Source organism: Sinocyclocheilus anshuiensis, unplaced genomic scaffold (genome assembly GCF_001515605.1).
Source record: "Sinocyclocheilus anshuiensis isolate Anshui unplaced genomic scaffold, SAMN03320099.WGS_v1.1 scaffold287, whole genome shotgun sequence".
Lineage (NCBI taxonomy): Eukaryota > Metazoa > Chordata > Actinopteri > Cypriniformes > Cyprinidae > Sinocyclocheilus > Sinocyclocheilus anshuiensis.
This window is the reverse complement of record NW_015552557.1, coordinates 534,487-546,936: the sequence shown is the minus strand read 5'-3', so window position 1 is coordinate 546,936 and position 12,450 is coordinate 534,487. Positions and strand designations below refer to the sequence as shown.

At 35.9% G+C, this 12,450-nt stretch overlaps 2 protein-coding genes across 3 annotated transcripts in view; both read right to left on the bottom strand.

Annotated features, from left to right (window-relative positions):
- LOC107664591 (rho GTPase-activating protein 27-like) overlaps positions 1-2,191 on the bottom strand; it is a 35,391-nt gene extending 33,200 nt beyond the window's left edge. The window contains exon 1 of the mRNA XM_016455203.1: positions 2,144-2,191. Coding sequence (XP_016310689.1) covers positions 2,144-2,191 — 48 coding nt within the window. The remainder of the gene's footprint in view (positions 1-2,143) is intronic.
- Positions 2,192-4,549: 2,358 nt separating this feature from the next.
- The window catches only part of plekhm1 (pleckstrin homology domain containing, family M (with RUN domain) member 1), a 25,461-nt gene continuing 17,560 nt past the window's right edge, over positions 4,550-12,450 (bottom strand). For both annotated transcript variants that reach the window (XM_016455246.1, XM_016455245.1), the window contains exons 6-12: positions 12,155-12,323; positions 9,725-10,651; positions 8,244-8,389; positions 7,077-7,270; positions 6,841-6,904; positions 5,917-6,074; positions 4,550-5,750 (exon numbers count right to left, since the gene is read on the bottom strand). In XM_016455246.1, the coding sequence (XP_016310732.1) occupies positions 5,642-5,750; positions 5,917-6,074; positions 6,841-6,904; positions 7,077-7,270; positions 8,244-8,389; positions 9,725-10,651; positions 12,155-12,323 (1,767 nt within the window). In that variant the 3' untranslated portion in view covers positions 4,550-5,641. The remainder of the gene's footprint in view (positions 5,751-5,916; positions 6,075-6,840; positions 6,905-7,076; positions 7,271-8,243; positions 8,390-9,724; positions 10,652-12,154; positions 12,324-12,450) is intronic.

The window sequence follows — 12,450 nt, the reverse complement described above, 5'->3', positions numbered from 1 at the left end:
TAACAATTCAAATAGTTACATACAGGCGTAAGGGACAAGAATATAAAAGAAAACAAATACAAAAACAAAACAGAGACTCAGGGTGCTCTTTTAGCTTATGCCACGAAGTGACCAACTACCCAAAACACCCTAGTAACAACTCCGGATACATTAGCAACCACATATCAATGCCCTAGCAACCACCCACAACATCCTAGCATCAAGAAAATGTAACATTCTAGTTTGAGATTATTATTAGCCATAGATATGTATATGTACTGTATATTAAGTCAGTGTGTCACTAATTGGTAGTGCACATTTAGAATAAAAAAGCAAGAAAATAAGGGTTCTTTCAGAGTATTCAACGTGAAATCTACTTATTTATATTTATAAGAAGTATATGGTAAAATATATTGTTTATTGGTGTACAAATGTGGGGTGGGACAATCATATTCACAACACAAAATATCTGTGAAACAGAGGAATGCAGACAAACCAGAGGAACCACAGGTGTGTCGGAGAGAGACACACTATATATATATATATATATAAAAAATTTTTTTTTTAGATATTGGCTTTAAAGCAGGAAGTTTAATTTTGTTTGTGACTTGTAGTGCAGAGCAAAAGAGAAACTACTACACTGTGTTGTACTATAAATTAGTATATTACTTTAAATTATGCTTTTAAAGTAGTTTTCAAAGTAGTTTAACACTAGTGGCAATCAGATATGCTAAAAGCATGTAAATTTAGAGCGACAGATGGCTCTACTGCATAATAGTGGCTACAGGAAGTGAGTGTATTTTGCAGAGGAACGTTGCACTAACCCCAAACCTACACAGAAGAGACGACACCAAAATAGGGGAAACATCAACTGGTAAAACAGGAAAACATGCATCATGCTACGAGCAAACTGCAATCTCGGTTTAATTGAGGTTGTTGCAAAATACTAATTACTTAATATGTAAAGCAGACCATTGGATGTTTCTGAGATGACTGCTTAATTAATAAATCCTGCCACACCAGCAGCTGCTGACAAAGACATGAATGAGTGTGTGTTTTAAGTACAGCCATCATCTGCTGTGCCTGCATGGAATGAACTGCAGTCAGTTAACGCCTCTAATGTCAAGAAAAAATGTGTCCAAACCACTCATGATCACATTCAGGAGTCTTCACTGCATCCAGCAACTGGTTTGACAGTGTACTCAGACGGCCGAACAATGAATTATTCCATACAAAACCTACACGTCTCGCAATATATTATATAATGTAAATAAATAAAAGATGTGTGTGTACATAACATTTACAGGACAGAGTCGATATATACACATCTACATTGTTAAACGTGATTTTTTTGAAGTTGTAAAAAAAAAAAAGCAAAGATTATTTGAATACTTTTTACAAGAAAACACTATTTCAGTCTTTCTACTTTAAAATTTCATGTTTAATTCAGTGTGCTACATGCTGATTTTTTAAATTAAATTTTCTAGCAATTTCTCAGTGAAAATGGTTTCTACACCATTTTTAGTGTATACATACAGTATAAATTATGTATCTCACACACACAAGCCATAAAATAATGACATATTCATTTACTTTTAATGATATGAATCTTTTGCTAATATCTTAATCTTTTTAAATCATAATTTTTATTTTATAACTTTAAAAACTAAAAGCAAAACAGCATAAAAAAAGCAAAGCAGCATAAATCAACATAAAACAAATCAAAACAAAAAGTAAAGCAAAGTAAAACAAAAAACAACCATAAAACAAAAAGAAAAGAAAAACAAAAAGCAGCAAAGCAATATAAAATAAAACAAAGCAAAAAACAAACAAAAAACATGGTACATGGTTGTAGTAGTATATATATAACAAACAAAAAACATTGTAAATGCCCTTTCCTTTAGTCATTATGTTGCTGGAAGTCTCATTTGCCAGTGTTATGATCAGTTCCTGATTACTGCAGCAACATACAGAGAGCAAAAAAACGATATAACTTTATGAACAACTGTTGACAGTTGTTTATAACAAACCAATAGTACATGCACATCTGGACAAAGTGCGGCACAGATTCTAAGTGAGATGAACTTACCATCAGAGAACAGAATAATCCCTCGACTCCCTTCTTTCCTCTGAGCACTGGGAATAATTCACTTCAGTAACAAACTAGCATCTCTGTTTGTTTCTGGTTGAATCCGAGACGTCTCAGCTCCATACTGTAGACCTGTAGTGCTGTTGTGTCAGTGTGAGAAGAAAACAAAAGTGCCCAGATTTGTGTTGCTCGACAGGTTTGAGTGGAAGAGAGCAGGAGGGGTGTGTGAGCGTACAAACATCAGTCCTGATACAAGACACACACAATAAAACTGCATATTAAAACATCAGTGTATTTACAGTCAGTCACCAAGCGAAGGAACAAGTGTCCATAGCTGGAAAAACTGAGAAATGAGGAAGCAGAAAATAAAAAAGAGAAACGGTGAAGAGAACTGGTGTTTTTAATCATTGACATGGCAACACTGACAGAGGCGTGCGCGAGGATAAACTGAAGGGCTGTTCTTCGCGTGCTTCATTCAAGGCTATTTCAGCTTTATGACTCATGTTTCGAGAGTTCAGACTTCAGGGTGTCGGTGAGAACACTCTGACTTTATGGAAGCTTTTAGGTTTTTAGGGTCACCTCTCAGTCAATGGTGCTATTCTGTTGTTGGTTGTTGTCTGTCTGTGCTGCGCTGATAACGTGGTCCAGCTCAACAGGAAATGACATGCCCTCTTTTGAATACTGTATGATTTTGAAATATGGGGTGGGGTTGAGGTAGAATAGGTTATCATTGAGAAAAAGGCATCCACATATTCATATGGAGGCCAGAAATATAGACTAAGAGATATCGGTGGAACATTGGATAAAGTCAGGTTGAAAATTCCTGTTTCATTTTAAAGGGTTTAACTTTTTATCACTTCATAAATCAGAAAATACTGTCAGCAGCCAGGGAAAAGTATCAAATAAAATGTCATATAAATCAGGTGAATGATATATGAACCTTCAGAATATGGATAGGAATAAAACTGGAAAGTCTGGTGTATGTATGTGCTACGGAAATGGAGATTTTGATCAAAGACTGTTTCTGCCATGGAATAAAAAATGTTATCTCATGATTCTGACTTTTTTTTTTTTTTCACGCAATTGTGGAAAAAACTAATTCAGAAAAAAATGATCAGAACTGTGAGATGTAAAGTCAAAAGTGCAAGATATAAACTACAAGAAAAAAGTCAGAGTTAGATAAAAAGTTGCAATTACCTTTTTACTTTCTGGCAGAAAAAATGATGTAAAATCAGAATTCAGAATTTATTTCTTGAAATCCAGATTTGTTTCCCCTCAGAATTGCAAGAAAGCCTGAATTGTGAGAAAAAGTCAGAACTGAGAGATAAAAAGTTGCAAATACCTTTAAAAAATGTTTTTTCTTAATATTTTTATTTTATTTTTTTTTACTCAAGAAAAACAGAAGCGCGAGATGTAAACTCTGAAATCAGAGGAAAAAAGTCTTTGTGAAATGTAAACTTGAAATTGCAAGAAAAAAATTCTGAATTCTTAGTTTATATCCAGTAATTCGGACTTTTCTGTAATTACGATTTTTGTTGTCGTTGAAAGAATTTCACAAGAATTGTGAAATATGTTTTTATTCCATTGCGGAAACTGGCTTCCATAGATTTCTGAATTGGTACAGAGGAAAAATCCTATTTTGAGAAAACTGCCTATATGTATTGTAATTAAAATCTAAAGATGCAACTAGATAAAGAGCAATAAAGTAAACACTTAAATGTGTATTTTGGATATTTTCTTTACACTAATCTGAAAGAAGACACGTTATGGAATCAAAATTGAACAGTGCATTAAAAAAAATACAATAAAATTATGCCTCTAATGTCTTGCAAAAAGTAAAAATATATCATTCAATTCTGATCCAGTGTTCAGTTGTTACACTGACTGGTTGCACTCAGTTCATTCCTACATGCTCACAAACTATCATATTTTTAGATAGCAAGGAGTTTGTTTGGTACATTCAAAAGACGGACAGAAACAAACACAGACAGAAAGAGTGCCAGGAGGTAAGAAAACAGGAAGAACCAGTCAGAGACAAACACACTGCGATGTGGTTTGAGAGGAATGACAAGTTCTCTCAAAAATATTCATCCATGCTTCTATAGCTGGTCCGTGATTCTAGGAAACGCTGTTTGTGTTAAGCTCCATTAGCACAAACATACTATTTTAGAATAAATTCAGCAAACACACATTTTAGTGTTGTCTGCACAGTAAATATTGTTGCTTTTATCAATGCTTTGGGTAAAAGCATCTGCTAAATGTCTACATGCACATGTGTTATTATGTAAGAGGCATTTATTTTGAAGAATTATAATATTTTAAAAAGTGAATCAAATGAGGACTTTTGCTTCTAGATCAGAGGAAAGCTTCAGCATTCATGACTGCAAAAAGCAATCCGCCTGTCAATCCATGTCAAGACTTTTGCTTAGGTGCCACTGCCTCTAGTGGCTAGACAGGAGATAAGAAAGACAAAAAGTCATGTGGGATTTTCCTTCAACAGGTGATATATTCAACTTGTCATAAAAATATCAAGAAAAACAGCATTGTTAAAAAAGAAGCACACAAAAAAAGAAAAACTCAAGAAGAAAAATGTTCTCTCTCCTATTTCAGTTTCCATATAAGACAAGTGCTAATGAAGCAGCAGTCAACCTTCATATGCAAACCAAAGAGACATTCATTAAACCTGGAAGCTAATATATAAAAAGAGTTCATCCTTTGTATCATCCACAGAGATGAATGTCAGCAAATTCGGTTTCTTTGCACATAACTGATTTTGTGACAAACATTAATAATTCACATTGGCTTGTAATAGTTACATTTTTGCCACAACCAATTTGAGTGATGAAGGATGCTACTATGAAACACGAAAACAAAGGCACAGTATTGTACAAAAATGACCTGTTAAAGGAGGTTGTAAGTGTTGGTACATTTCTGAATTTCAATAACCATCCTCTTATTAAATGCATACGATTCCTGCATATACGACAATTAATATGCAAACTCGTAATGCTTCATATAAAACTTGGCATGTGACATTCAGATGTAAAAATAGTACTATAAAAACAAGAGTTATAAGATCCTTGGCATTTAAGTGCCTTAAGTTTCATAAATACGACTTCCTTGGCTTGACAATCAATAATGACTAGGCAAAAAAATTAAGAGAGAACCAAGACTTATGATTCTGAACACTAACCTGCAGAATAACATGTGAAGCCCAGAGAACTGATTGAGCGTCAGGTGTGTTTCCATAAAGTTGAAAAGCAAAAATCATAGCTTTAATAACAGTTCTCCCACCATTGCAGAAAAGTGATTGTTTGGCATTATTGACATTTCATGAAAGAACATACACGGGTGTGCTGATGTGAGTAAATATGTACATATGAATGTGTAAACAAGTGCACTTAAAGTCGAGTTTCAGATGAGTCCAATTAAACGCTTAGTGTGATCAAATGCTTCCAGTTCAGAGAAAATAACTTATAGATTTGAGTATTACAATAATATAGTACTAACCCTGGATTTCGAGCTTGGTGCATGACCGTTTTCTTAGAAACCTGTTTTTAACTAACAGCTAACTCAGTCGTCCAAGTCCCTCTCCATATACTTTTGTATGCGAACGCAACGTGGACAGACCGGACACTTCGCCTTACAGGAGGAATGAAACACCGTCTTGCAGACGTTACACCTGAGAGACAGAAAACACACATCATCCTCTTGATATTTATCATAATACTGTGCTGCATGTGACTGAATCACATAACTCAATCAGCAATCAGAAACAAATGGTCTAGAGTGAAAGGGGATGTGTGGGGTTTTATGTTTGATGTCTAATGTGTGTTATATAGCAGTACCTGGTGGTGCTGTCAAACTGAAAAGGGAAGATGATGTTGTCGGTGTTGCAGATCTGACATATAAAGCCCCTTTGGGTGCAAAGGTCACAGTTGAGCACGTGCTTGGACCCAAACTGAATCAGAGACTGCAGGTAAGATTCGTAGTGCTCGTCTGCTATCTGTGTGCAAAAATCATAAGTCTGATCACTTAAGAGCACTCTTTTCTTCAACAAGGGTTAGGGGTTTGATCAAATGAGAGATGTGCGATATTCCTATTCTTCATATTCTGTGAAGTGCACTCTCACAAAAAGGGTACAGAAGTTGTCACTGGTTTTGTACCTTTTCAAAAGGTACACATTACGTACTAATATGTATCTATAAGGTACCAATATGCACCCTTTAAGGTACTGCCCCAGTGACAACTTTTGTACCTTTTCTTCTGAGAGTGTGGTTAGTTCACACCAGTGACAGAAATGAATTTTATGTGCCACTTTTTTTTTTTTTTTAAACTAAATATGAAACTAAAACCACCAGTAGGTGGCGGCAAATGAGTTGAGTGAATCATTCATAAGATTCATTCAAATGGCTGATTCATTTGGTCACTGAATCATTCATTAAGCTGATTCATTCAAAATGTGGATTCATTGTAACAAAGCACAGCTATGGGTTACTTGCTTGGAGAGCAAAAGAGTTCTGCTGTAGTTTCATTTGGAAATTTTCGTTGACAATATAAAGCAAAAAACTAAATATTGACAACACTGTGTCTAAAATGTAACTCAAAATGTTACCTATCGTTTATTGAACTGTTTTATACAATCAATATGAGATCTGCAATCATGCTCATATTAGGCAAAAATCGTTAAATCAATAATTATGATATTTTAATTGATAATACGTATCGCACACCCCTAGTTCAAATTCGAAACAAGAAACAGCAACCAATACCTGCTGCAAGTCCAATACACTGTATAGATCACGGTTTTCCAGTAAGTATGTCCGCTGCTGAAGTCTGGAAATAAAATGCAGATTACTTATCTGTTGCAATCATCTGTTAAAGACTTGATGATGTCCCAATTACATGCATCTAACACACACACACAGACAGACAGACAGACAGACAGACACAGACAGACAGACAGAGACACAGACAGACAGACAGACAGACACACAGACACACACACCTAGGTTGGATTTGTTTGCTTATGTCACTGCGGCAGATGAGGATATAATCTCCAAGGAAACGAAGCTTCTGTCTCAGGCTCTGCACTTCAGTCATGATGTCAGTGTGATCAAACAGGTCAGGATTCAAAAGGTCCAGGTTCAGGAGCGGCTCGTGCTCAATCTGTGTCAGCAACTTAAAGGCTTGTTTGGAGACCTGAACACACAGACAAGCACACACAGCTGAATGACATAAACACATATAAACAATTTAGAAATTTGGGTTTGGAAAGATTTTGCACTTATTTGATGAAAAATACAGTAAAAACAGTAATATTATGAAATATTATTACAATTTAAAATAACAGTTTTCTATGTGAATATATGTTAAAATGTAATTTATTTCAAATGATGCAAAGCTGAATTTTCAGCATCATTACTCCAGTCTTCAGTGTCACATGATCTTCAGAAATCATTCTAATATGCTGATTTGCTGCTCAAGAAACATTTCTTATTATTATCAATGTTCAAAACATTTGAGCTGCTTATTTTTGTGGAAACTGGAAAAAGAACAGCATTCAATTGAAATTTCTGTAACATTATCAATGTCTTAGCTGTCGTTTTTGATCAATTTAATGCACCTTGCTGAATAAAAGTAAGGTAGTTGTTATGTTTATGTATGGGATCGGATTAAGGGATCTAAAATATGATCTTGCAGAGTAAGGTATTAATATATGTACTTTATAAGTACTAACAAACAGCCAATATTGGCTATTGCTACAAATATACCCCAGCGACTTAAGACTGCTTTTGTGCTCCAGGGTCACATATATGTTAATAAGCAACTAGTTAATAGTGAGAACTGGTCCTTAAAATAAGGTGTGACCACACACACACACACACACACACACACACACACACAATTATAGTATTAAGATAATACTTTAATGAATATATCAGCACAACAGGCAATGAATTTTATCAAGTGACCGCTCTACTCTTTAGAATTTTTTTTTTTTTTAAAGAATACGTAACTGATTTGTATTTATCTATAAAATTATGACAATAAAAACAAGTTTAAAAAAATTAAAAAAGAACATTAAGCATTAAATGAAGTAAACTGGAAAGTGAATACCACTTACATTAATTTTAGTCCATAAATAAAATAAAATGAAGTCAGCAGAGCTCACCTCGTGCATTGTTAGGTCCCAGTTGTGCAGCATGCGGGAGGGGATGATGGTTGTGTCTCCCTGATGGCAGCTCTCACAGTAGTACTGACCTGAGAACTCACAGAGTCTGGCTCTCCCCAGAGACATACCGATCTGACGAGGGCAACCTGCGTACACATTTACAACGGCTTCTACTTAGTGCCAGAGAGCACGGGTACAGAGAAAAACACTTACACACGGACACAAGACCACAGCACTTCCTCAGTCTCACAAATGCACATGCAAAGGAAATAAACATGTGGCTGATGCCTTGCTTCTGGGGCCGATGCAAAGTGAAGATAAGACAAATCCAGTTTAGAACACAAATACATAGTTCTAATGCAATATTTGTATGGCTGGTTTCATAAATTTCTGTCAAATATTTATAGTAGGTAAAAAATTGATGATTCAAGAAAATGTCAGTAGTGGTGTAACCATCAAGCAAAAGCTAATTTCTTCCCATACATTTTAACTTAATGATTTACAAAAAAAATTAAATAAATAAAAGTAAGCAATGATTAAAGAAACATGTTTAAATAATTGTTTACTCATTATCATATTAATTATTATTAATAAATTATTATTGACATTTGAAAACCTAAAGAAACCTTGCCATATCATAAAAGCTTGAAATATCTGATTCATACACTACAGTTTAAAAAAACTTTTATATATAAAAAAAAAAAAAAAAAAGAAAAAAAAAGAATGCTTTTATTCAGCAAGGAGGCATTAAATTGATAAAAAAAAGTGACCGTAAAGACATTTAGAATGTTATCAAGGATTTATATTTCCAATAAATGCTCTTCTTTTGTATAACTTTCTATTCATCAAAAAATCTATCCTGAAAAAAAAAATGTATCACGTATCCACAAAAAATGAAGCTAATTAAAAAAAAAATTGTTAACATTGATGATAATATGAAAGCACCAAATCAGCATTTTAGAATGATTTCTGAAGGAGCATTAAAAAATCATAGAAATACTAATGATAAATACAACTGCTGAACTGTTTTCTAATAAATAATAATAATAATAAATATAGATTATATCATCACTAAATAAAGTTGAACAGTTACACCACTTTGACACTAACCGAAAATATCTCCACTGCTGAATTAAAATGAATTCAGATATTGAAAACAAGAGCTTATTAAAAGGCATTGTCTATATGTTGTTATACGTCTATATCTATATCAGGGGTGGCGAACGTCAGTCCTGGAGAGCCGCAGCCCTGCAGAGTTTTGCTTCAACCCTAATCAAACACACCTGAACAAGCTAATCAAGGCCTGAAGGGTTACTAGAAAGCTACAGGCAGGTGAGATTTAATTAGGGTTGGAGCTGAACTCTGCAGGGCTGCGGCTCTCCAGGACCGGAGTTCGCCACCGCTGATCTATATCATTGTCTAAATTTAATTTTAAATAACTTACAGATCTATACAAAAAATACCATGCCAACATCTCATACCTGCACATTTGTAGTTTTGTGCATCTAGTCCTCTCTCATTCGGGACAGTAGACAAGTGACACAGCAACACCCCATCTCCTTTCAGTCTGTGTTGGACCAGTTTGTGTATCTTCCCCGCGTAACCACCGGGGGGCGATGAGACGCCCTGAAGCGCTCCATCATCCTCCGTCTCCAGATACGAGTCGAGTGCTCCTCTGATCAGACTCCTCCATCCTCGCGCTTCCTCTCCGCTCTCCGCCCTCAGCGTCAGAGTGTCCTGCGCAGTCAGAACCTTAAAAAACGCAGGACTTCCTAAAGAAACATCAGGAACCACATCCCTGATGCTCCCAATGGAGTATGAGAAGAGGGGCGTCTTGGAGTCCCCTTGGACCCGGTACCCCCGGAGGGCCTCCAAGGAGAGAGAAAGTAAAACAGACCGCCAACCCTTCTCCTCCAAGTTCTGATAGACCACCGCTTCCTTTATGGCATCTGGCTCTGGGTCCTTATGACGGATCCAATCTAACTGTGGAGGATCTGGAAGTTCTGAGATGGTGTGTTCGGGGCTTGAGGGTGTTGGTGAGGGGACGTCCTGGTCGTTGGACATGTGTAGCACCTCCCACTGTTCGTCTCTCATTGTGGGCCGTAGTTTGCTGATGGCCTCCACGATGCGATCCACCCAGTCCTCCGCCTCTCCTCGAGACGGAGCGCGCAGGTAGATTCTTTTGCCTGGGAAGGAGAGCCGGAATCGGCCCTCGTTACTGGAGGACAAGTGGACGTCTTCGCAGCGCAGCAGGGACAGGTTTTCATAGCAGATGCGCTCCTCTGCGTTGATGTAAAGCCGCAGCTCAAATGGAGAGAGCTCGCAGTAATAATCCCGCCACATGCCCACCGCACTGCGGCGCTCCAGCTGACCCAGCTTCAGCAGACCCCTGAATGGGTTAGGAAGACCTGAAAGAAAGAGAAAGTGAAAGACCATGTTTTACACACATCCAACAGCTCTACTCTTTATCAAACATTTGTGTTTTTTAATCAAATTGCTGTATTATAAACTTGAGGTTGAGTGTATGAAATTATACATTACAAAGGATTGAAATAATGTATGTATATATATATATACACACACACACACGCACATTACATGTTTATTTTATTTTTTTTTTTTTTTAAATACAAAAATATAATAAAATAAAACTACAAAAAAAAAAAAGTTTGAAAAATGTCCCATTGTCCATTCAATGGGGAACTAGGGTTATTGCTAATTAAAAATAAAATTATATGTTTTCTTTTTATTTACTGAAAATAATCCTGATTCCCAGTTGACTTCCATTTCTCATTTCAATTTAGTTTAATTTGTAGTAAAAAAACAACTAAATCTGAATAAATTAAAACCAATAAATAAATATTAATAAATACTATATTTAAAAATATATATATTTTTACATACCAGATTTAAAAAAAGAATAAAAAACTAAAGACTAGCTAAAAACTAAACTACACCCAATAAAAACACAAAATTATCTTCAGCTGAAATGAAAGAGAAAACAAAATATAATAATTAATCTAATTCAAAATATTAACACAAACTATAATAGTATATCAATGATACAAAAATGACAATTTTTCAAATTATCTTCTTTCATGCTGCTCAGAAAGTCATACAGGTTTGGAATTATAATTTTTTGGTGAACCATCCTTTTTTTTAAAAGAACAAACAAGGTTTACGCATTGAGGGTTTAAAAGCAGTAATGTTAAAATCATATTTTAAGCATACAAAATATTGTATTAAACCGTAAAGTTGTCCAAATTGCTGTTTAATGTTCTAGGCAGACAAACTTGTTCTTCTGTGTTAACCAACATCAAATGCCACAGATGCTGTAGATAGAGCTTAGGCTGTACTGAACCCGGAACATTTCGGTAATAAGTGAGAAAGCAGTGAAAACAGTAAATAAACTAAGCGGGACAGAGATGGTAAAGTATATAACGTTTGCCGTCTACAGGCTTCTGACTGCAGATGACTTTCATTCTGAGCAACCTTATGAAAGTGCCCGAGGCCTTCTTCAGTTTGAGATGGAACTCCCTGGTTTAAATCCCAATCATACTTGGGATCAAACCTCAAATTCAGTGCATGGGACAACACTTAAGGCACTTTCAACCACTGAAAGCCTTTTTATAGCTATGAAAATTAAAGTTAGCACTTAACTACTGTGTGTGAAACCAAGCAAAGGGAAGTATAAACATGTCTGCTAGTTTTTTAAGGACATTGTTCTGCAAGAAGGAAGTTGTTAAAAATACAGAAAAATTGAATCACAGTTAACACATTAAAGCCAATAAAAATGGACTGACCACTACATTTCCACTACTTTGCAGCTCAGGGCTTGGGGAGTAAAGTCTTCCAGCAGTTACTAACCAAGAATCAGACCTAAGGAAATTCCTGTCTTGTGTCCATCTTACCGTTGTGTCTCCGGTGCACTACACTAGGTGGTGGCTGGACGGTGTCTGGTTCAGAGGTAGGCGTCACCTGTCCGTACATCTGCGCAATGTCAATGACTGCATATGCTTCAGAACTGCCCATTTCTTCTGGCTTGTAGAAGTCATCCTCTGATATCCAAGATGTGGATTTCTGAGACACAAAAAGGTGCGTTTGAGCAGATTTCAAGATGCTAGAGACTGTTAGGCCCATTGTACATGTGCTGAGCATCCATCCTCAGTGCCAAATAGGGCTGAGTAATGATACAGACTTCAATCTG